This window comes from Carassius auratus, chromosome 41, assembly GCF_003368295.1.
Source record: "Carassius auratus strain Wakin chromosome 41, ASM336829v1, whole genome shotgun sequence".
Lineage (NCBI taxonomy): Eukaryota > Metazoa > Chordata > Actinopteri > Cypriniformes > Cyprinidae > Carassius > Carassius auratus.
In genome coordinates this window covers 2,464,111-2,489,931 of record NC_039283.1, presented here as the reverse complement: position 1 = coordinate 2,489,931, position 25,821 = coordinate 2,464,111, and the positions used below count along the sequence as shown (strand labels likewise).

Sequence of the window (25,821 nt, the reverse complement as noted above, 5' to 3'; positions counted from 1 at the left end):
TCACGTAGTGCACAACCAAGAACATAAGATCATCATTTCGTCTTTTTCTTCTCTGGCACATTGGGTGCAAGCAAGTAGCAAATTCAATTAAAACACCAAAACAGACAGAAGAGAGGGAGTAAACACAGCAGCGGACATGCATCTCTTTGTTTTTGTAATTCACTTAGACCGGGGGTTAGTGTTCCACCCACACGTGCTGCGCATTTGAGACATCACGAAGGAGTCAGGCAACACTTCAGGCCTCGACTGCTGCTTTCAAACACTTCAGTTCTTTCTTTTGTGGCCTTCCTGCAATGCTATCCATGTGCACCTCCAGTGAAAGGCCAGATGTATTCACAGATGTTCAAACATCATTTACATAATAGCCACTGTGTCCACTCTCTGTGTTTTATTTCTTTTTTTTTTCAGAGAACATCCAGTCGAGTTGTCTAATGCCTCAGTCTCACGTACAACTATTAATTGAAACACTAATCCGTTGAATCATGCCATCGTAGTGGTTGTGTTGTTGTTTCCTGCAGGCTGTATTATCTCAAATCCTGCTGAATGTCTGTGACTAATAGTTTCTATTTCGAAGGCTAATTATGGTTGAGGAGCAGAATGAGATGTTCGTTTCTCTCCTCGATTTTGACCACTGATACCTGAATCAGAGGCTAACGTCATGAGAAACAATGACTCTCTCGTGTTACGCATGAAGTGGGATGTGTAACCCTCAATTTGTTTGCTCCACTTAAATACTGGTACCCAAACAGGAAAACATCACAAAGGTCAACTGATATAAACCCTGCCTTTGTCTAGAGGACATGAACTGAAGGTCATGAGATGTTGACTTGAATACATAAAAAGCTGTACAGGAGGCAGATATGTCTTTACGCAACTTCATGTTGTGGCACTAGCATAGGAGTCTACTTTTAAGCATGCAGGCGAAGTGGGGATAATCTGCTTTAATGTTCACTTTGAGTAAAACAGTAAATCATTGTGGATTCTAAAGAGGTTGTCCAGGTGTGATAAGAGCCTATAGGGTACTGCTGCTTTGCTATTGTTTTAAGATGTTACAGTAGAGGACAACATATTAAAATCCTATTCAGGGCTCAAGCAAAAAAACCTGTTCATGAAGACAAAATGACTATCAATAGCAATAGCAGAGTCATTACAATTGAGTATCCAAGGTCAACACAACATTGGTGATGCAATTGTTAAAATATGTGCTCTAATTGTTAAAGTGCTGATGTTAATTCAGTGGACAACTGAGTGTTATTTTGAGTTAAGTGTTTTCTACTCCTTTTACTTACAAAAATTCTGGCTTGCATGTCAAAAAGTGGATTTCTAAATAGTCCCTTTCTGGTGTATATATATATATTTTTACTATTTAATCATTTTTGTTTATCTTTTTTGGTAGCATTAGTAGGATAAATTCATCCAAAATTCTAACTTTTTTTTTTAAAGGGGAAAGTTTAGACATTTGTTATGAGGGTCAGGAAACATGACATTATCACCCAGATGTGGGTCGCTAACACAGAGGTTACGGGTTCAGTCCAGAGTTTCTAGATCATAATCCAGCCATGTTACAAGCGTGCCCTTGACCGAAGCGCTTACTCTAGCGGGGCTGTTCCTGTAATTAGTGTGCTGTCAGTTTGAATGGAAAGCAGTAGTTAAATGGCAACTAACTGCCAATGTTTATCTTATTTTAAGGTCACATTGCAACAACTTTTTGGTGTGTTGAAATAGCCTTCAGTTATATTTTTAAAAGGTCACAGATCACCGACAAATATCAGTTTAGTTGAAGAATGGCATGACAAGTCAATGACATTTATCTTTGCTTGTGGAAAAATATATACACACGCACACACAGAAAGTGACAGCAAAACATGATCTTAGTGTTTTCAAATCACATCACTCAAGTCCCATGATAATGCATAATAATCTCAATGATTAAAAGTTTTTTTGGACAGTCTCTCATTTGGATTCAGGCCATTTATGCTGCAACCCAAAACCATTTTGGATCCAGCTTTCAGTTCCTGACTGACATCAGCATATGCTGCTTTACGGTCATTTAAAACACTCAACTGTAGATTAACTAAGATTGATACAGGTTTCTGTGGTGCCCCAGTGTGCGGTACGTGCTTATCATATGACTGAACAAGGAAAGGATGGGTTCACTGCACTGTGTTGTTAAACAAGACAGTGACCCAACACCCTACACTGCTCTCCAAGGCACTTCTTGTTAATCATTTCCTGTCATTGTATGTTAGCGGAAGGGGAGTGGAAGCGATCTGTTTTCATTTGAAAAAACAGCTTGTATGTTGAGTCATAATCTCTGACAGTCTTGCAGGGCTGGTGTTCGTCTCTTTCCTTAGTCTGCTTTCACTTGGTTGAGTGTATTGCTGCGTAAATAGTTAGTACAAGAAATCCTGAGAAGTAATTTTCCCCAGACAGGGAAACAGAGAAATGTACCATAGTAGAGATTTCTTATGCATGATGAAGAAACAAAGATGGGAAAATGTTTTGATGTAAAGTAACTAACTGTAGCTCGAATGGTCAAATCTTTTATCTTGTATCCTGTGAGAAATTTATGAACGGTCATAGTCCTTCTCTGCATCCTTCACTTGTGGTTTAGAGACAGTTTGGCAGTTTGTCTTTTTACCACTATTTTGTTTAAATGAGTATGTTGGTCAGCCAGATTGACTCATTAATTGAAATGAAGATTCACACATTCTCATGCATAAACAACAGGAGGACAACCTTTTGGTCATGTCTAAAAGGAGGTGTAGTGTTTGAAACACTATGTCCTAAAAGCATGCAGTTTAGTTGATAAAACTAGCCAAATAGAAAACTCTTAAAATGGTAATTCACAAAAATGAAAGTTCTGTTATAATTCACACCCTTATGCTGCTTCAGACCTTTATGACTTCATATATTCTGTGGAAATGAAAAGAAGATATTTCAAAAATGTCTCAGTGTTTTATCCACACAATGAATGTCAATGAGCTTTGGACTCCAATGTTCTTCAGAAGATCTTATTTTATGTTCTTCCAGAAGACAGAAAAGTCATAGAGGTTTTCTTTATTTTTGGGTGGTCTTTCTTTTTTAAGGCTTGTGAGCATCATACACAAAATCCTGAACTCATATTTTGGATTTTGCTGTTACAGAAGAACAATAATGAAGCGATATGAACATGGTCCTAGCAACAACAAGGTCACGGGGTTTGATTTCCAGGGAATGTTTGAACTCAATAAAATGTGTACCTTGAATACAATGTTGCTTTTGATCAAATTTTTATCATAAATATAAAATGCTAATGTGAGATGCATTGTAAAATGCAAGAAAATGAGTCTGAATCCCAGAGAATGCATAAAGATAATGTACTTTGAATGAAAGTCACTTTAGATAGAAACACTTGCCAAAAGTATGAATGTAAATATGCTTAGACAAACATGCCTAGACAAAAAGTACATATTGAAAACCTGGAGTGGATTTGGAGCCGTGTACATTCACTCTGGTCAGACATTTACCTTCCTACACACACTCAAACAAAAAAGGTCATTTTTTTCTTTTAGTCATTACACATCCTCTGACCAGTGAAAACAGCCAGCAGAAAGGGAGACTTTATAGGGGGCTGTTTCTTCAAAGTATCCCCTTACTCTCAAACAAAAGGCTAGTTCAGTCTGCTGAGGGTCTGAATGTGGAAGACCCTGAGACTGGGACAAGAGACAAACCAGTGAGGACTAGTCAGGAGAATCAATCATGGTGCCTGATTTTTAATAATAATAATAATAATAATAATAATAAAAATACTAATTATATATATATATATATATATATATATATATATATATATATATATATATATATATATATATATATTCATTTTTGTTGTTAGCTTTAAACATAAGTATATTTTAAATAATTTTACTTTTTTATTTACAAATATAATTCAATATATATAATATTTTGTTATTTTATTTATATTTTATTGATATTTAACCAAGATAGTTTCAAATGATTTTTATCAATCAAAAAGAAAAACATGACTTTTGTAAAATTTGCTACTCTATGATGCAAATCTAGGTCAAAACATGGCCTGCTAGAAGGAAATAAATGAAGCAGCGACAAACACAAACCCATCATTCACAGCTCTCCTTAGTCAGTCCTGGCCTTTGTCTGTGAAACCCAGCCAACAGTTTGGCAAGTGTGTAATCATTCTTCTATCTGCATAATTCAAACGTGGCACACATGAATTATGCACACAACGGAATGATTAGCGTCTGGATTTAGCATTGAGAAAAAAATAAACACTGAACAGTTTTAGTTTTTTGAGAGACTGTCAAAGGTTATGTGTTTCATTGCTCTGCATGGAGTGCCTTTATGTGAAGAGTGAAATCAGCAAAAATGTATTCCTCCTGTATGCGATCTTTTAGATATAACACTGCTGTTTAAAAGATAGACATACATGGTGGTTTGGGCTCGAAGGAGATCTTCTAGAGGGCAGGGGGGATGATATTGAGATATAATGACATAGTTGAGAAGTGCCGTGTTGAGTAAACACAGGAAGGGCCTCATTGTGGATAGAAAGAGAGAGACAAGGAGGGGTGAGAGAAGAGAATAAAGCCCGGAGGAGGAGTGTGCCAGCAAGCTGGTGCTGCTGTGCCTCAATGGAATGCAAGGGGCTTCAGGCAGGACACAAGCCAGGGCTGCCTGCCTATTGTATCAGTGAGACAGTCCCCAGAGAGATGCCTTACACAAAACACCCAGTCCCATCCCGGAATGAGGAATGTAGCATCCTGACTACTGCTAAACAGCACACAGCAAAAGCAAAAGCAAACGCCAGTGCACCAGTGATAATATCCAAATCAATAATTAGCCTACACAATTCATTTGTACATAACATACATGAATGTCATTTCAGCAAACCAACGAGAAAAACATTGATTACTGTACAAATTTTGGTGCTCCATGGACATCCAGATATGACAATCAAGTTTGCACACACACACACACACACACACACGTATGTTTTTGCTTTTTTTTTCAGGTTTTTTTTTTTCTATATAGTTTATTTTAATTTATTTGACTAATTTTAGTCAAACTTCAAGTTAACTAGATAAAAACATTATTTCTGGATTTATGGATGGATGGAAAGATGCACGTTGATTCCTAACTTTTTCTAACCACTGATTTGATTTTGCCAAATATGCAATAAAAGATCCTATAGTATGTAGCATAAAGTGGGTCTAATATAATTTTGTATAATTTTCTAATAATGTGAAATGATTCACTTTCTTTTGTCTTAAAGCTCTTCCACAGTAAAGGTAATAAACATTAGCGTGGACAGCTGGGCTGTTTAAGAGGCTGCTGCTGGTCAGCCTGCTGATTCACCCACTCATGATAAGATTTCAGGGGTCCTGTGTGTGTACTCTGGTGACTGGGGGTAATTACTACAGGGATCTGTCCCTAATAAGGCATTCACTGTAAACCACAAGTAATCACTGACAGGATAACAGGGAAGAAGCATATCTAAAAGGGACTATGAAAGAAGCAAGAAGGCAGCATGGAGAGAAAGCCAAAAAAGTTGTGAGTTCTGTAAGTTCATAATTGTTTGCAAACAGCTGCAACTTTTGAATGTGATGCTTGAGTATTAGTTGTCTCCAGATTGAACGTCCACGTCTTATTCCTCCTCTGGGACATCGGAGCAGAATTGTGGCCTCTCTGAGTGTCCACATTGTCAGTTGTACACATGCGACGATGCAGTCTCGGTGAGGCAGGTCTGAATGAGGTTTTTTGAGCTCATCTATTGTAGGAGACAGCTGGTCCCCCTGTTACTTCTCCCCTCACTGGGGGGCAAAGGGCACTCGGCACCAGGGGATTGTGTTTCCCGTCTCATTCATCTCCACTGAGAGAGAGCGATCCCTCTCTCTGTCTGGGTGCCTCAGAATGACACATTGTTGTTGAACAGATGATGAGGGTTTGCGCCAAAGGCTCAGGAATGTATGGCATGACTAAAGACTTTTTCATGTTTGGAGCTGAACATCAGTGAGCCCTATTCACACCATGCCCGAGTTTCGATTTGGAAAAACCCAAAAGATTATAAAATGAAACAATGGATCTCTATACACTGAAAAATTGTATTGTGATGAATTGGTTATTTATTCTGAGTGGAAAAAGTTTTTTTGTTTTGTTTTTCTGTTGAGCAATTCATTCAGGTATGCTTCTGAGAATGATTCCATATAGTTCAGGATTTTTGTATTTTATTTAAATATAATATAATATAATATAATATAATATAATATAATATAATATAATAGGCTGGGGCACTGCCTCAAAGAGGGTTTAACCTTAAATTTCACAGTAATGAAATGTATAGATTAATTAGGTTAATAGTTTTGGGTTGAATAAACACAAATTAATTAGATGTTAAAATGAAAAATAGATGAAAAAATGTTATATAGTAAATAAAAAAAAACACATAAGGGACTTTAAGCTTTACTCAGATGGAAACATTTTCATCATCCTGATGACAGTACTTATATGCTGGTTTTGTCTAATACCTAAAGGCTACAGCACACACCAGTTTTTGTTCCATGCTGTTTACACAGTTATACAGACGAAACGTCTCATTATAATATATACAATGTAAATAATAGATTGATCGAACAGTGTAGAGAGATTCATTGGTCAGAACAGAATTTTGTGAGTGAACAAAGAGTGACAGCTTTTTAGTGATTATAAAGGGAGCGCTCTTTGTTAGCTTTCTAGGCTGTAATCCATTCAAAATACAGAAGTTTTGTTTTTCGGCCACACGCTTGACATGGCATCCGAATATTTCGAGGTATAAAAAGGATTTTATAATTTAATCTTCATTTAATTTTAACACTATTTTCCAATATTTTCCTTATTTTTATACATAATAGTTGTGGTACTAAAATAGTTTTCAAGTTTCATTTATTGTTTGGTCAGACTGGTTTTTAAATCAGACAATAAATATGTTCAAATGTCTCACATGTATTTATTTAGACATTGATGAATACCTGAATAAGGATTTCATGTCTAACATCTTGTTTCTCCTATCTAGACATAAACTGATGTGATATCTTCCATTATCAGAGAAGGTGAGCTGTCTCAGTGCAAGTCGGTTTGGTCAGAAGCTGTGAGGCAGAAAAGTGGAAAGGAACCAAGTGACCAAACTGGGGTATTTGAGCTATTTTAAGTCGTCCGTGTCTGTCTCTCTTAGATCAGGCTCCAAATATAGTTCTCTACATCAAGCACTCAAAACAAGGCTTCCGCTCCTGGGCTCAAATCCACTTATATAATGTCGGCCTTATTCAAGAGCAGCTCAATCTCACCATATGCGGCTAATCTCAGATGCCACCCTCCCTGTTTATTTCGGAGGAACTTCATTCCGTTTAGGCCCCTGCATTTATTTATGTCCCGCTGCCAGTACAAGGTCAATTGTCTGTGACACATGTTTTGAGAAATGACAGTGTAGGAGGTTGTTTGCTTCCATTTGGATGCGAAGAGCAAATTTTGGAAAAACAAACTGGGTGCAACCCAGAGGCCGCCCTCTGTATCCTGTCATTTTTTAACACAATGGAACCAAGGGAAGTTGGAGAAGCTTCCCAGAGCTTTTTAGAGCTGTGTTGTGTCGCTGAGCTCAGAGGCTTCATCTAAGATTAAATTCTCTTTACAAAGGACAATGTCCTCTGGGTGAAGTCTCTGGTCACAATGCTGATGATAAGAGCTATCTGTTCTGTATGTTTTTCATCATCTTCACAAGCACTCAAACACCTGCACCATTGGCCAAGTGTACAAACAGAAGAATATATATATATATATATATACACCCACACACACCCACACACATTGTTTGCTGCTTTGTAAACAACACCAGAATATATAGCCTAAAGAATCTGGTACATTAAACCCAAAGTCCAAGAAGCATCCATAAATGACAAAACATTTATATATATATATATATACAATACATAGGGAAACAAATATTTCTAAATATAATTACATATTTTGATAAAGTTCTCTCTCTCTCTCTCTCTCTCTCTCTCTCTGGCCATTTTCATTGTCAAAAATATCTTTTATAAAATGAATTTACCAAGTCGTCCATGTCTTTTTTAAATAAGGAAAAGGTTCTGGTAATGCAAGAGGACAGTCAGTTTATCAGTTAAAGTCAGTTCTTTGTTGATTCAGTGATGTCATCGTCTAGCTCAGTTCAGTTTGTATTTGTGACAGGCTCCATATTCATATTGCACACACTAACTTTTTATTTATGATTATAAAAATTTTTCTTTTCTTAAATGGTTTCTTTATTTAAAACTCCTTAGCAACACCCTAAAAACAACCAAAACCACCTTTACAATATTGCATGGGTCAACATCTTTTTTTATGAAGTATAAACATCTAATTTGCATTTGTGACAGGCTCCATATTGACAGAGCTCACACTAATTGTATATTATTGTACCTCGAAGGCTTTCTTTAACCTTGATTGCCATGTCTTGGCCTGTTTATGTCACATATTTTTCTTTTTGTCACATTGTTTGTAGATGTCTATTGTAGAAATGTTTTCTTCCGTCTTGAATCGTGGTCTTGATAGGTCCGTACCACATACACGAGAAAGTCCCAGCTGTGGTTGTTTGTTAATGTGGTTTCTGGCCAACATAAAGAAAATGACAACAACTTAAGCGTTTGTGTTTGTGACATGTAGTACTTTGTGTTACTGACAGACTCAAGAGCAGGTCTTTTGTTTGCTCCATGCGCAGGTGCACTGCCCAAACAGCCGCACTGGAGGAGTGGTTTGATATAGGAGTATCCTTTGTCTGCTGGAGGTTTGTTGATTCTGTGCTTATGGGCGCAGCATCAGGGCCGCATTGTGACGCTGCAGTTTTGGGGAGCAGCTGGGCTCGGGACAGGAAGATCCATTAAACAGGCACCTTTTGTGGATCAGCTGTTTCTGTCAGTGCTTTGTTGATCTCCATTGACTCTCCCTCTTCCTTTAACCCAGACCAGAGAGTGGTTTTGACATGCTAATGCCATGCCTGCAACGCACAGCCCAGCTGGAGCGCCATGCGCCTTAGATGTGGAAAGTGGAAGGGAGGGGGCGGGGCACCGGGATGATGCGTGCCACAGTCAGGGATTATGGAAATGATCTGTGTCTTTTTTTAGTCCTTCATACTAACTCTTTCTCTCTCTTTTTTAAGCTTGATGGGTTGTATGCTGTACTTGGTCTGAGAGACATGGGTCAGCTTTAAAAACTGTGATGTATGTATTCAGATCAGAGTCCAATATGGGAAAAGATTTATGTTTCTCTGCTCAAAACATACATAATATGTGCAAATCGAATTCTCCTAAATCTTTTGTTCCACAAGAAACTAGTATGAGATGTTTGAGGTCCTCTTTTGTGATGTTTTTGTTGCTCTCTAGACAAATTTTCCTTTGCCATTAACCAGTGTACAGGGTTTAAAATAAACCATCATAGAGGACATAAAAGTTTAACTATAAACATAAACATATGCTATCCTTAATCTAAAAATATTTAAAAGAATTATAAAACACATTTTTTATTAAATGATTTATTAATTAAATCCCTACCACCACCACCAATAATATTTTATAATACTAATATTTGTATTATTCATTAAGTATGACTAATCATTGATACTTTAACAAGTTATAATTTGTTGCTATTATTATTATTGAATATTTATATTTATCATGTAAATAATTTAAATATTGATCAAATATTAATAGTAGGTTTGATTACTTTTAGAATTGATTGCATTATTATTATTGTTGTTTCGGTGAATTATTTTGATAAAAACATTTTATTTTTATTATTGATTAACTCATTGTTAATAATTGTTATTATTATTTGTTATTATTATTATTGAATATTTCTGTGAATTATTTTAATAAGAAAATATTTAATTTGTTCATTATTCATTGTTTAATTCTTATAATTAATTGTTCATTTTTAATATTGTTATATTTATTACTGTAATGTGTTATTAATAATAAGAATATATTATTGTTCGTTATTATTATTGTCATTGTTATATATGCTTAGTGATCATAGAAACAGCAGTTGTACTTTTAAAATTGAATTTGTTACCACTTCAGTTAACTACTGCAAGGTGATTAAAATTATTTGTTATATAACCATGTAATTTAAAGGAAGGTCGTGGCTGATATGCTCAATTTTATGTGGTCATATGATATTGTTATTGGCAAAATGGCCATTCGCAAAAACATGGCAAGCAGATTTGGCACCTAACTGCACTGAATAAATGTTTCTGCCCAACGTGTGTGCAGTCTGCTTCCAAAAGACATTTATTTGTGCAAATACATGATAACGAGTAAAGATCTGAGCATGACAAGCTCAGTCTGCCTCCATGTCTTCCATCCATCCAGTGTCTGATTGGCTGGAGACATCCTCACCCTTCCCATGGTTCTCCACAGCAATCTGTCAGTCCCATGTGATGGGGACATCTGCGTATGGTGGCTGGAGGATTAACACTTGACAAAAGGGCAGCCTGCAACCTCCATTACGATGGGCATTGTAGTTCATGTGACATTCACAAGCCTGTCTAACATCTCTAACAGATACATTTCAACAGTATGGGACTTAAAACTTATGTGCAACCTTTTGTTAACATGCATTTGTCCAGTGCAACTAGGCTATAATCCATTCCTTCTGGTAACTACATCTGTAAAGTAAAAACTGAAAATCAGTTAGATGTATTCAGCAACACCTTTAAATATACATATTGGAAAACAATACATTTGTGAGAGTTTAAAAAGCATGATTTGTGTCAAATTTGTGGCAATTCTTTTGAAAGAAATGGCTCTGCAGTGCTAGTTTTTTCATTTGTATTTAAATCATGCAAAGCGTGCAGTGTGCTTTAGAGATTTGTTGGTCGTTTTCCTTCATGGGTGAGGACAGTCTCTTGGACTGTACCTGGGCGACAGGTGGTGAATCAGCAGCGCTTCCCTCTTCATAATGTAGGTCTCTGTGTGTGTGTGTGTCAGAAGTAGATTAGAACACAAATTTAGCTCTGAACTTTTGCATTTTTTATTCATTTATATGAAATATATATATATATATTTTTTGCAATATTTTTTAAATTTCTCTTGTTGAAACTAATGGCAATCCTACTGTATTGGCAACCCCAGGAACAATGGTTTGATTCTCAGCAAATTCATATGCTGATAAAAGGTATGTGTTGAGAAATTTGTAATCTTTACACATTTTTCACAAAAACAATAAGAATATCATTTCAAACAAGTATGCACTAAAATGATCAAAAGTCACTAATGTTATGAATATTTATATTTCAAAGAAATACTGTTCTTTTAAACTTCTTATGCACCAAAAGAATCGTGAAAAAATGAATAGCAGTTCCCACAAAAATATTAAGCACTACTGTTTAATTTACTGTTTAATAATATTGATAAGGATTGGATTGGATTGATAATATAGGAAATGTTTTACAAGCACCAAATAAGCATATCAGAATGATTTCAGAGACTATAATGACTATTAAAATAATAATAATAATAATAAAACACTGCTTTAAATGCAGCCTTGGTAAGCGTAGGAGACTAAATTAAAAAAGATAAAAACAAATACACCAAACTTTTGGATGGTTATATCATCATGTATAGCCCTATATATATGTAAGTGATAATGACTGACTGACATTTTATTTAACAGCTACTCAAATAGATTTGTGTATATGAAATATTACCAGTTATTCGAGTTAACATTATTTTGCATGCATACTATCTTCAAGCTTCCATCAAGGGAAGTCATTTTCACTACCGATGATAAATAATTCATTTGTTGGAAATGAAAGTAGCGCCGGTTTCATTTAACTGGGTAAATGGGTTAAATGAGTGACGATGCATCATCACACCACTGAAAAGTATTTCAGAAAATTATGTAAAACACTATTTAACTGAGGTGAACAAATAATGCTATCTATGCATTCAATGACCAAATAAGACTTAAAATATGAGTTTAAGGAACAAACTTGTGAGCATTATGAGGCATCTTTTGAGAGGTTGTGTAATAATGTGGGCCCTTAAGCAAGGGATTGTATTGTTTGCTCATAGCTACATAACTAAATTATTAGATAAGAGACCAAGTGACAAAGAGTCTTTTGTCTACAAGCTTAACATCTGACTTGTGAATGGTGTGTGTTCTAGGCTTGCTGGCACAGGATCACATGCTAGATGTTTCACCAAATCTGGATTTCATACATGACTTTCATGAGACAGAGGACAGTGTTTCTCTAAGTCCTCACCGATTGGTCAGTGCAGTGTACAACGAACACTATTTCATCTCAGTTATATTAAAACTGGTTGAAAGAGCAGCGGGCATCCTTAAAGACGGCTGACTTTGTTCCTCAAAGTCACATTTCATTCTCTCAACATAAACACACAGTAGCATTTAGAATATACACTTGTGGTCTTTTTTTTTAACACTGATCCAGAATTTGCTTCTCATAGCTGTTTATGCTACATGAGCAGGGTGTGTTTACACCAAAAAAAAAAAGTGCATGCGTTTCACGTAATTGCACAATCCTCTAATTTCCAGACCTCCCCTAACATGACCACTATGGTGAAGGCGGTGTGTGTCATCAGTGAGCACTTGTGTCTGTAATTACATAGGTGAGCAGTTGTAGCTCAGTAAAGAGGGCAAAATAATACTGGAGCATTTAAATGATTTAGTGATATCTTCTGAATAGTGTTTGTTAGGTTAAAATGGAGATTGTTCTTTCAGCACAACACGGTTTCTTTAATTTCACCCGGCTTCATAATCAAATTACAGCTCATTCCCAGCTCACAATCGACTATACCCTCCAACTGCATTTGTTTTCCTCGTTAACTGCGGCTTTTATTAAGAGGATGTTGTGGGTGGATTCCGAGCTCACGGGCCTGTAAAAGCTGATATTAGATTGTCTTCATTCTCTCATGCTAGATTTGTTACAATGCACATAAATGCAAAGTAGTTGTCATGATGGTAAACAAACAGGTTTCCATCATGACAACTGTTTTGCATTTATGCACATTACACAATATTTAAAAAAATATATGGGGTTTCCTTAGCATGAATGTATAGGTCACTGTTTGGTGCACGTGACCGTTATTTGAACGATGACAACAAAGTCAAATAACACTTTAATTTTCCACAAACTGTAATTCCAAATAGGGTAAGCGCACACGCACATGATTAAAATCCACAATAACCAACAAATAAGCATACAAGAGAAAGGAACTAATATAGCACAGATAATGAGGGGCAGACAGGTGAGCACAATGAGGTGATTACCTAATAATTAGAACAGGAACAACCAAATATGGACACAGAGGAAGAAACCAAAACCAACAGTCCAAAAGGGGTGTGACAGTATAATTTTACTCATAAAAAAAAAAATTAATACACAAGTAAATGGTAATATTTTAAATCAGTACTAAGCACATCGCATTTTAACCTTAAATGTTAAAAGATAAAATAAATTACATTTTATAACCATTTAGATCCAAAACAACTTTGCAGTAAATGTTATTAAAGCACCACTACTACTACAATTCTTCTTCTTCTCCTTCTTTTTCTACTTAATCATAAATAAATCAAAATAAAATAAAAATGCAATATTATTTAAATGTATTTATTTTCTATATACACTATTTTATTTTTATTCAATCATTATTATTAATAAAATATAATGCTTTTTTAATTTACATTGTAAAATAAAAATAGAAATACATAACAGAAAACACTGGATGCATTATTTTATTTGATGATTATATGTATATATGTATATGTATACACTCTCTCTCTCTCTCTCTCTCTCACACACACACACACACACAAATTAATATATATTATGTATTATTATGTACTACTGGTGTTGTTGTTTTCCATTATTGTATAAAATAAATCAATAAAAAAGAAATACATAACAGAAAACATGAGATGCATTATTTTATTTGACAATAATAATAAAAATACATTATCAAATATTATGTTGATGTACTATATATATATATATATATATATATATATATAAAACAGAAAACAAAATGCATTACAATTTATTTTTATTATTATTGTTACTTTCACTACTACTACTACTAATAATAATTCATAAAATCTTGTGTTTCATGTTGTTTTAGTATAAAGATTATTTACAATCTGTCAAAATTGGACACAAGCAATAATCTCTGCATATCTGCAGCAGAGACAGATATAAAAATTGTCTATTTAAAACTGCATAATGGCTTTGGTAAATGAAAACTTTGCTTTTGCGTGATACTACATCCAAGACTCATTTCTATAAGTGTGGCATAAACAAAAGATTGAGTGCATTTAAAATACTTTTTAAAGTATTTTCAAAAAACATCACATTTAATCCGCATTTTTAAAATGTTTGCCTGAAAGATGCACTTGATGTGATCTTACATAATGCTAACAGCTCTACATGTGAGTCTCATTCGGATCGATGGAGCTCAGCCAACACAAATGCAGTTTGCTCTGGTAGCTATAATTACCTGGAATGCTTATGTTAGTCCTATGTGACACACCTCACTCAAGCACAGCCTAGACCAGGCACAGTGTGCTATAATAAGATAAATAATAATCAAACCTAAACCCAGCTGTCGCCAGGAGAGAAACATCTCAGCTGTTGACTGAAATGTTATATAAAGGATTGAATGAATTATAGTCTCTGAATAATTCATTTGGTCTATACACTTTTGGAGGAAAGTACTGGTGATATATTCAGTCACAGTGATGGGTGACTCATATTCAGATGCTAATCATTTTCTGATTATTAATTTCTGGGTTGGAGGGAAGAGGAGTATGTGAACGGCTGTCATGTTTCACAACCACATATCATTTAGAAAGAGGTACCTGGCAAAACTAATCAGCTTTGATGTGTTTGGTCCTTGCAATGTTTCCAATTTCACTCCATGATGTTTCCATCTAAGTCTTGCTGTTCACAATTTGGATAGAAAAAAAAAAACTGCAACCAAAACTGAAAAAAGTTTTTGTTGTTGTTTGTTTGTTTTTTAATGACTCAGCATAGGTTTCATGTAACCTTTCAACTTAAACTGTCAATAAACATTATGTGTGTGAATTTTACTGTCTCTTTAATGTTTCTCATGACGATGCATGGCGCCATCTGGTGGCTATAAATATATGAGTGGTAGATTTATTATGACGGCAAGCCATAAACTTGTTCAAGCTAACATATCGGGGTTTTATAATTTGTATAATAAGTTTGTCAAGTTACATTAATTTTAATATTGAATTATTGCCTACTTTTATCTTTAATAAATCCTGTATTTAACCGAATAAATCAGAATTAGACAAAATCACTGACAGGCGTAAATGTTTCGTTTTTCAAAAATCCCGCTTCCCGCGCGACTCCTCCTGCTCGTGTTTAAAGTTTGACGTCAGCGTGACGTCAGACGTCGCTTATGATAAACAGATATTTTATTCTAGTGTTGCCACTCTAGTAGATTCTTTCCTGTTGGAAACAATTTATCTGACTCATAAGAAAATGATTAATAGAGGCTTTTTTTGTGTGACATTTTTAGCTAAATGTCAATCCCATGGCTAAATGTTTTTTATGCCAATAAAGAAAACTGATTTGCGGTTTCAATGGTGCTTTGATAATGTTGAAATAGAAATCAGAATTTTGAATAAAACAAGGAACTGGTTGGGGTTTTGTATAAAAATGATTTTTTATATTTTAATACATATCGACCCTAATATGCTATTTTATGGATAACATGGAAGTGTAATTCTCATTTGAGTGATTCAAATTGATTACAAGCATGGCGCAACACAATGCAGTTGCATTGATAATACTTAATCTATACATGTATAAATTATGTCAATACATTTTACATAAACCGTTTTGCAAACGGGCAGTAGATGTGAGCCCCTCCATTTAGCCTTCACGTTTTTTCTGGGAAGGTAACAGTAACTGTATGTAAACATATTTAAAAATAGACTACATCGATGTAATGCAGTTAATACAGAAATTACACCATAAAATATAACAATACATCGTTAACATAATGTGTTCATTCTATGTTATAACAAATACTACAGAATAAAAGTACTTTGGCTATAATAACGCTCATTCTAAGGACTTTGGGGTGGCTCAGCTAGAGTTAGAGCTCAGCACTGGATCCACACCACGTGTTGTTTTGGCGCTTTACCGGATTTCGCTGACACCCAAACAAACGTTTCGTCAGGATGGCTCGTTTACACTGAGTCGGTGTTTTTAATCTACGGTTTTTAGATAATTTAACTACACAGGATCAGGTAGGGTTAAACGTTAATTTTATGTTCAGTTTCTGCATTGTACCTCGCTAGTTATTTGTACCAAAATGGAAGTTCACTGCAATGTTATGTAATCTACTAGAGTCTAATGGCTTTCAGTTATGAGCCTATTATTAAAAGACACTACGAAACGCTCTGGTCATAGCATGTACACTTTATATGCTAAAGACGCTTTGGTGAATGACACTTTGGTTTATTTTGCATTTGTTTACAAGGTCATCATGGTGTGCAGTTTGTCCTTTCTTAACATTACCTGCTTGGGAGTTGCAGAATTTGTCATGATCGTTATACATGTATGTTTAGTTTAATTGCTATTGTCGATATTATTAATGTATTCAAGGAATTTTTATGAATTGCATTCCTTTGTGTTATTGAAAAACATAAGTCAATTTATTTTTTATTGATCCACTTTTTATTCTGTTTTTTTTTTTGTGTGTGTGTGTGTCTGATTGTCATATTTGTATTACATAATCGTTGAAATAAACATCATCATCTTTCTTGTACTGATAGACGCTGTTGAATAATGAAGTACATACTGGTGACAGGTGGTGTGATATCTGGCATTGGTAAAGGCATCATAGCCAGCAGTGTGGGCACTATACTCAAATCATGCGGCCTGCATGTCACTGCTATCAAAATCGACCCCTACATCAACATCGATGCAGGCACTTTCTCTCCCTATGAACATGGTAAGTGCATGGCTGCTTTAAAGAGATTGACCTCGTTTGAATTTTTATGTTGACGATACAGAAATATGAACTGTTGCTACATGCGATATTTGTTTTGCAAAATTGTTTTGATAATTTTTTGTCCTAGAGCATCCCATGCTGATGACTCTGACTGCTGTCTTTTGTTCTATCTGCGTCTGCGTGCCACTGTCAATCTCTCTGACGCTCTGTTTAACAGGTGAAGTGTTTGTGCTGGATGATGGGGGAGAGGTTGATTTGGATTTAGGGAACTATGAACGTTTTCTGGACATCCGGTTAACCAGGGACAACAATTTGACAACGGGGAAGATCTATCAGTCTGTTATAAACAAGGAGAGGAGGGGGGATTACTTGGGCAAAACTGTACAAGGTGAGCTACACAATGTCACGAGGACTTGAACATAAATATGAAATGTGGCAGGAGGAAACAGGATTATCTCAGTCTTGTCTGAGTTTGAGCCAAAAATACATGTGGGCTATATTTTCATGTGTTCTGTTATATTCAGTTTACATTGTATCTGTGCATGTACAGCCATACCATACACTACCATTCAAATATTTGGGGTCATTATTTTTTCTTTTTTTTTCTTGTCCTTCCCAAAGCTGCATTTATTTGATCAAAATAATAGAATAATTGTTTCTATTCATTTCTTTATTAAAATGTACAGACCCCAGACTTTTGAACAGTAGTGTATATATCAGTATATTGTAATAGTTTTTCTAACAATAGTGCATTGAAGAAATTGCAATGCATTAAATTATATGGTGACAGATGTACGGTGATGTTTGTTTACTGTATCTTTAAGTATTTGACAGCACCAAGCCTTAGTTACTTTGCATATCCTCTTCTGATTGTATTACAAAGGTTGAAGCATCTGTTGCTCACCCTACATGCTTCTGAGGAGGTTACATAATGGGAAATATGGTGTCAGTAAGCTGAATATGAATAATTTTTCACAGTGGTACCACACATTACCGATGCAATTCAGGAAAGGGTCATGCGGCAGGCTAAGGTCTCGGTGGACGATGATGGGATTGAACCAGAAGTCTGTGTCATTGAGGTATATCTTCTTGTGCTTTACATCTTTGAGGAAACATTTCTACCAAGGACAGAGCGACAGTTATTAAATGTAAAATAAATTTGGTATTCGTGAAAAATGCGTTCAATGACGACATGCATTTTTACACTATTGTCAGAGTTAAAATAAAAAAAAAACTAAATGTATAATTACATATGAATATAAACTTTTAACATAAATAAATGATGATGTAATAAAATATGATTTATTTATAATTTTCCCCTTACAGCTTGGAGGTACAGTCGGAGATATTGAGAGTATGCCTTTCATTGAAGCATTTCGTCAGTTTCAGTTTAAAGTGAAACGAGAGAATTTTTGTAACATCCATGTCAGTCTGGTACCTCAGGTAGGAAACAATCACTATATTTATATATATATATATATATATATATATATATATATATATATATATATATATATATATATATATATATATATATATATATATATATATATGTAATATGATAGTTATAATAGTTATATTTAAACATTTGTAGTTTAAAAATAAATACTTATATGCACTTTGGATGTGTTTTCAGCCCAATTCAACAGGAGAACAGAAGACCAAACCTACACAGAACAGTGTTCGGGAGCTTCGTGGACTTGGCCTGTCACCTGATCTAGTCAGTCTCTGATCTCTGTTATAAGCTATAAAGAGCCAATCCAAATAAACCCACTCCAGTTCTTAGTTTTTTGCTTCTGAGAATTTGTTGTTTTTGTTTGCAGATTGTCTGTCGATGCTCAACTCCACTGGACACAGCTGTGAAAGAGAAGATCTCCATGTTTTGTCATGTAGAACCTGAACAGGTGATCTGCATACATGATGTTTCTTCCATCTACAGAGTACCTCTACTCCTGGAGGATCAGGGAATAGTTGACTATTTGTGCCACAGGCTGAACTTGCTCATTGAGATGAGACCTCGCAAAATGCTCACAAAATGGAAGGAGATGTCAGACCGGTTTGTACTGTTTGGATCCGCCTAACAGTCTCAAAAATAGCATTCTTATAAAAAAAAAACACGTTTGGTATAGCTGTTTTGAGCAGTCTGTCCTCGTTTCATAGGTCTGACCGACTGCTGGAGCAAACCTCCATTGCTTTAGTAGGCAAGTACACCAAGCTGTCAGATTCGTATGCCTCTGTTATTAAAGCACTGGAGCACTCTGCCCTCTCCATCAACTATAAGCTAGAGGTCAAGGTAAGTAATGCCAGAGGAACTAGTAGCATTTTTCTGTGCTTTTATGAAGGTAATAGAGAGTGTCTTTTGAATTCAATTAGAATGTTTGTATATTTCACAATATTACTGTAGTGTTGGTCAAATAAATACTTAGTGAGCTTAAGAGACTTTCAAAAACAAAACAAAAAAATTTACCTTTGTTTCAGTACATTGATTCGGCAGACCTGGAGCCAGCAGCGTTGCAGGAGGAGCCGGTGAAGTACCATGAGGCCTGGCAGAAGCTCTGCAGTGCTGAGTGAGTGTAGTGTACCCTCAAAAACAGAGTAACTATAAACTCTGTTTAGTCCGTCAATAGAGAACATTTAAAGTCATTTAATTTAAGTCGCACCTGAGTATAAGTCGCACCTGACTATAAGTCGCAGGACCAGCCAAACTATGAAAAAAAAGTGTGACTTATAGTCCGGGAAATACGGTATACGTTTTATTCAGATGGTGCTATTTCTGCTCTATGGGCTCTTGGAAAATGTTCAGCAATATCCAAATAGCTAATTAGGCTTTGTATTAGCAAACCTTGGCTTCATTCTGGCATATAACGCTCCACTTTTTCAGTGTAATCAATACTCAAGGGACAAAAACAGGTCCTGCTTCCATTATTTGTCCTAATTTCTATTTCTCAGAGAATCTTGAAAAAATGTATCATGGTTTTCACAAAGATTAAGCACCACAGCATATGTCATGTTATAGAGGTAAAATAGTTTACAAACTGCCATTCGCTTTGAATATTTATTGTTTGAATGTTCATTTGAATGTGGATTTGACTATTTCATTGTGCTATTAGTGGGGTTCTTGTTCCTGGAGGCTTTGGCGTGCGAGGCACAGAGGGAAAAATCCAAGCCATTAACTGGGCAAGGAGACAGAAAAAGCCATTTTTAGGTAAGAAAAGTTCTGTTCAGAAATCTGGCAGTGTTATCAAGTGTTTTTTTGACAGCATGCCTGTGGTTACATTTGAAATCTGGTTTGGCAGGTGTCTGTTTGGGCATGCAGCTGGCAGTGTGTGAATTTGCTCGTAATGTGCTTGGCTGGGAAGGTAAGAACACCCGTACCAGATTTGATTTTATGTCTTTCAAATCAAACTCTGCATGTGCTTTTAAAGTGTTTTATTTGAACTTCATTCCTCTTAACAGATGCCAATTCTACAGAATTTGACCCTGAAACAAAACATCCAGTGGTAGGTAATGTTCTGGTTAAAGAAATGAGCATATCTGCATTATGATTCTTTTTCTTGTTGGGTGATGTGATCTGTTTGTTATCAGGTGATTGAAATGCCCGAGCACAATCCTGGGCAGATGGGAGGAACCATGCGGTTGGGAAAAAGGCGCACTTTGTTCAAAAGCACCTCCAGCGTTCTTCGTGAGTTGTGATCTTTTGTGCCACAGTAATCTGTGAAAGTCACTTTTATACAAAATTATAAACTGATACTGTATTAAAAGGTTTTAGATCTGAATGATATTTGATTTGTTTTGTTGTAGGAAGGCTGTATGGAGATGCTGAATATGTGGATGAAAGGCATCGGCATCGCTTTGAGGTTCACTCAATGTTAACAAAATTATTATTATTATTTTTAATGTACATCAACATAATGAGTTTCTTTTGCATTTTTCTAGGTGAATCCAGAATTGAAGCACCACTTTGAGGGTACAGGTTTTCAATTTGTGGGTCAGGACCTGGAGGGGGAGCGAATGGAGATAATTGAACTTCAAGGTTTAGTGAATATCTAATATCTGCACTTGTCTGGAGAAATAGTCAGTATTTGTTTCAGCTTGTTTCTTCTGTAACGACAGATCACCCTTATTTTGTCGGAGTGCAGTATCACCCAGAATTCACTTCCCGCCCCATCAAACCCTCACCTCCTTATTTTGGTCTTCTACTGGCAGCATCTGGGAAACTACAGAACTATCTTCAGAAAGGATGCCGGCTCTCACCTCGGTAATTTGCCTAATTAACTCTCTTAAGATGAGTTTAACTATTTAAAAATGGTAACTATCTTATGCTTCTTCTGTTTCTCTCAGGGACACATACAGTGACCAAAGTGGAAGTAGTTCACCAGACTCTGAGACATCTGAAATCAAATTCCCATCACTTTCTTAAAGTGGAAATACAAACAATCATGAAAACATAACATTTATGCCATAAATTAAAAATTTTAATAAATGGATTAAAAAAAGCTCATGTGTCATTTTTAGGCAGAATATAAGCACACTGTACATGTTTTTTAAACAATTATTCTGTGACATACAACGAAACCATATTGAGTAAGACCAGAATAAGCATTACACAGTTTTGTAAAAAAAAACATTGCTTACTAATCTTGTCTATGCAAACGTTTTTAAGATCCAGGTATGACCAGTATATCCAGTGCCTTTTACTTTCACATGAAATAAAATCTTACCCTTTTGACTTCTATTGTAAACACTACTACATAATACTGTAAATACAAATTGTTTTTTTTTACAAACTAGAGGAAGAATTAAAAATGTATTGACTCATCGAGCATAACAAAAAAAAAAGCGCGGTAATTTTAAATAGATGTTAAAATAGAATAGCTTCTTTTTTCAGCTGGGCTTTTATTTTGTAAAACGTATTCCCTGACAGCTCGCGATAATTCACCAGAGCTCCGTTCGCCAGTCAGAAGAGGCGCCTCCAGAAGGAATAACATCATCAACTTTAATGGGCTTTTGAATATTTCCAGTTTATAAATGTTGAAGATGGGAAGATAATACAGAATTATTTGGATCAGGTACTACACTAATTCATCGTCTGACAGAAATATATAAAACAAAAGGAAAGCATCGCGAGATGTGGATTGGCACAAATGTTTACATGCTAGCTGCTAATATGCTAAGATGAAATTGATATGAATTGATACGAAAACGTTTAGACGAAACGTGATTTATTTTTTAATTTACATTACTGCATGTAACTTACTAGTATTATTATGACATCCGCATTTGCCCAGGTACTTTAAGCTGACAATGTCAGAAAACATCAGCGAAGCTAAGAAGCTAAAGTTGTTAGCCTGTAGAGCAGATGACAGTCCTGTGATGTGTTTTTCCAAGTGAGCTCTGTGTAGAGTGATTCTGAAAGTGACTAAATATTTATTAATACTTAATAATTTTTATATGTATATTCTGCAGCTGAACATACCTCACTCTGACTTTGAAGTGGCTCATGACAGATATCTCTTGACTGGTATAGTATGACCCAGTACCCAGCACAGACTAGTCGCTCAAACTTCTTCACTGCTGTGAAAGCAGAAGCCTCTTCAACACCACCCATCTCCACCAACATGGCCAACAGCACCGTCGTCCCCGGGAAAGTCCCGGGCACCCCTGGACCTGCAGGGAGACTGAGCCCTGAAAGCTCTCAGGTGAGACCCGAGCAATACAAATGTTTTAGACTTGCCACTATTTGTATTTGTTACATTTATGATCTAATATCCTCAAAACAGGTGCTTAGTAAGAAGAAACTGCAGGATCTTGTGAGAGAAATTGACCCTAATGAGCAACTCGATGAAGATGTGGAAGAGGTATGTATTACTTTTATTATTAGTGATGTACAGAAGTATATATTTTTGTAACTGACAAGTCTGGGTTGCCTGAATTACAACTATATATATCTATAAATATAAAATAATCAGTTAACTATTCATATTGTTTTCTAGTTAATTATCCATTTTTGTCAGCTCAGTGCTTAGAAGATTATTTTATATTATATTATTATAATTATTTATTATACTTTTATTCAGCAAACGTAACAGTAAAGACGTTTGACAAGTCTGGGTTGTCTGAATGACTTCTCATTCTTGAATGATTTCAAATAAAATAACAGCATCTCGAATTAAGAAACATCCCTTTACATTCACTGTTAAAATAAAGTTGAAAACTAGTCAGTAGATTATTGATATGGTTCCTTAGTTATCCATTTTGAATATTAGGAATTAGAACATTGCTTTATATTTTTTAGTATTTATCATTATAATACTTTTATTCAACAAGGATGCAAAATATCTCCCTTCGCATTGAACTTTGATCATCGTTACTTTGCATATGTTGTTTGTTCTCAAACAGTAACAGTACACACTAACTAAATTAAAAAAAGTAAAATCATAATCGAGAACCCCTTTAAAAGCAGAAAAGTAGGTTACAATATTACTATTTTTTCCATATCAAATAAATGCGGTCTTTATGAGTAAGAGAGGGACCCCAAGTAGTGTCACTATATGCTTTTGTCTGTTGATACGAGTCAATTCCCTTCCCATCAGATGCTCTTGCAGATTGCAGATGACTTCATTGAGAGTGTGGTGACTGCGGCATGCCAACTTGCCCGACACAGGAAGTCAAACACTCTTGAAGTGAAAGATGTCCAGCTACACCTGGGTGAGGGTCTTGCATATACATAATATACTGATAATTTACTCACCCCCATGTCATTCAAGATGTTTGTTTCTTTCTTTCTTCAGTCGCAAAGAAATTTAAGTTTTTTTTTTTTTTTTTTTGGAAAATGATCCAGGATTTTTCTTCATATAATATACTTCAATGGTGGCTAATGTGTTGAAGGTCCAAATTGCAGTTTCAATGCAGCTACAAAGGGCCTACACGATCTCAGCCGAGGAAAATGATCGGTCATTTTCTTAACAAATAAAAATGAATATACTTTTTAACCCCAAATGCTCGTCTTGCACTAGCTCAACTTCAGGCATTACATAATAATGTTGGAAAGGTTATGTGTGAGGTAGGCAGAAGTGCCAACCCTGTGTTTACAGAGCGAACATGCAAAACAGAAGTTAAAACAATGAGGTCGGATGATTTTGAAGTTGGATGAGTTTTTCGCTCCCGACCCAACCTTTTTGAACAGGAGTACACAAACGCAGAGCTAACCACTTATGACCTTTCCAACGTGATTATGTAATGCGTGAATTTGCAGACACACATCGTGGAGCTAGTGCAAGATGAGCATTTGTGGTTAAAAACTATACATTTAAATGGCCATTATTCCTTATATAGACCATTAAATGGAGTAAAATCCTGAAATGTTTGCCTTATAAAACCTTAATTTTTTTGCGACTGATGACATAAAGATTTGAACATCTTAGATGACACAGGTGTGAGAAAGTTCTCAGGAAATTTTTATTCTGGAAGTGAACTAATCCTTTAATGTGTCCCCTCAGGATGAACTTGATGTTTTTACATTTTATTTCATTACCGTTAATATGATAGAAAATAAAAATAACAGTTTACATTTATGAATCCTATAAATGTTTAAATCAAGGCCAATAGCAGACTGTTTGAATGACTATCTGAAGAACAGTGTTATTATAGTTCATAATCCAACATTGCATTACAGAACGACAGTGGAACATGTGGATTCCTGGTTATGGCTCAGATGAGATCCGACCTTATAAGAAGGCTTGCACCACAGAAGCTCACAAACAGGTCAGCTGTCATTCTCATGCACTTCAACTGATATTATGAAAAACAAATGACGTGCATATCTAAATATAGTTTTCTTTTCTTTCAGAGAATGGCATTGATCCGCAAAACAACCAAAAAGTAGCAAGCACCAACACATTTTTTTTTTCCTGCAAGTTTTGAAAGTGGAGAGGGATTGAACTTATATATGTTACGTTAATCAGAGAGACAGAATGCGTTGTACTATTTACAGTACGGTTCTGTTGACATTTCACATTCAAACGGTGTGTAGGAAGTGACGTAAATTTTCTGTACAGTTCACTTTGTGTTAAAACCACCATGAGAACATTTTATTTGGGCACTTTAGTCTCTGGCTTGGTGCTATACTGGGGTTTATTATATTATAGAATCTCACAGACTCCTGTGAAAAACATCAATTGTTTATTGTTTCTCCCACAAACCACATTTTCATTCATATTTTGTGTATAGCTGACCCATCATGGAGACACACAACTTTTGCTCAGCTGGCATTAATAGCTATGCACAATTACAATCACCATGTGTCTGATTTGTTCATAGTGTTCGGTGTTATAGAACTCATCACTTAAGTAATATTTAGTACTATAGAGGAGATCTTTAGTGCGTGACTTTCTAAAGGTAAGCAGTCATTTTTACCAGAGAAATAAATACCACTTCCCTATTTAATTAATTGCATTGGGACTAGTGCCATAATGCAGATTGGTTAACTGGTTAGATGGAGTTATATATGTGTGGTATATAGGAAATGGTTCATAAACCCCTTCTGCTGTGGGTTTGTGGACATATTTGAACATTTCTGTGGAGTTAAACAGAGTTAAAACTTTTTTTTTTTGCCATGTATCACAGTGTTTTACAGTCTCTTGTTTTTCCCTGAATAAAAAAAAAAGTCTTATTGTGATTTATTCTCACTGAAATGACTCCAGTTGTGTTGGACATAATTTCAGAAATAACAACTAACATAAATAGTTTCTGCATTGTGTCTAGACTGTGG

General features: G+C 35.4%; 3 protein-coding genes across 4 annotated transcripts in view; 2 read left to right on the top strand and 1 right to left on the bottom strand.

Annotated features, from left to right (window-relative positions):
- LOC113059477 (collagen alpha-6(VI) chain-like) overlaps positions 1-25,821 on the bottom strand; it is a 1,020,620-nt gene that overhangs the window by 40,495 nt on the left and 954,304 nt on the right.
- Positions 16,190-21,538, top strand: LOC113059527 (CTP synthase 1-like). 2 transcript variants are annotated; one of them, XM_026228068.1, is made up of 17 exons: positions 16,190-16,344; positions 16,873-17,051; positions 17,269-17,439; positions 18,030-18,130; positions 18,378-18,494; positions 18,688-18,771; positions 18,875-19,107; positions 19,212-19,344; positions 19,530-19,618; positions 20,162-20,256; positions 20,348-20,410; positions 20,508-20,551; positions 20,637-20,733; positions 20,853-20,908; positions 20,988-21,084; positions 21,165-21,309; positions 21,393-21,538. In XM_026228068.1, exons 2-17 carry the CDS (start codon positions 16,886-16,888, stop codon positions 21,469-21,471), a joined length of 1,770 nt encoding a protein of 589 aa, XP_026083853.1. In that variant the 5' UTR covers positions 16,190-16,344; positions 16,873-16,885; the 3' UTR covers positions 21,472-21,538. The 2 variants fall into 2 exon arrangements, with proteins under 2 accessions (XP_026083853.1, XP_026083854.1); XM_026228069.1 differs by lacking the exon at positions 16,190-16,344 and adding an exon at positions 16,563-16,655.
- LOC113059570 (transcription initiation factor TFIID subunit 12-like) lies at positions 21,966-25,728 on the top strand. Its single transcript, XM_026228136.1, has 6 exons — positions 21,966-22,120; positions 22,518-22,750; positions 22,832-22,909; positions 23,645-23,759; positions 24,727-24,815; positions 24,901-25,728. The coding sequence occupies exons 2-6, from the start codon at positions 22,580-22,582 to the stop codon at positions 24,934-24,936; spliced, it is 489 nt and encodes a 162-aa protein (XP_026083921.1). The 5' UTR covers positions 21,966-22,120; positions 22,518-22,579; the 3' UTR covers positions 24,937-25,728.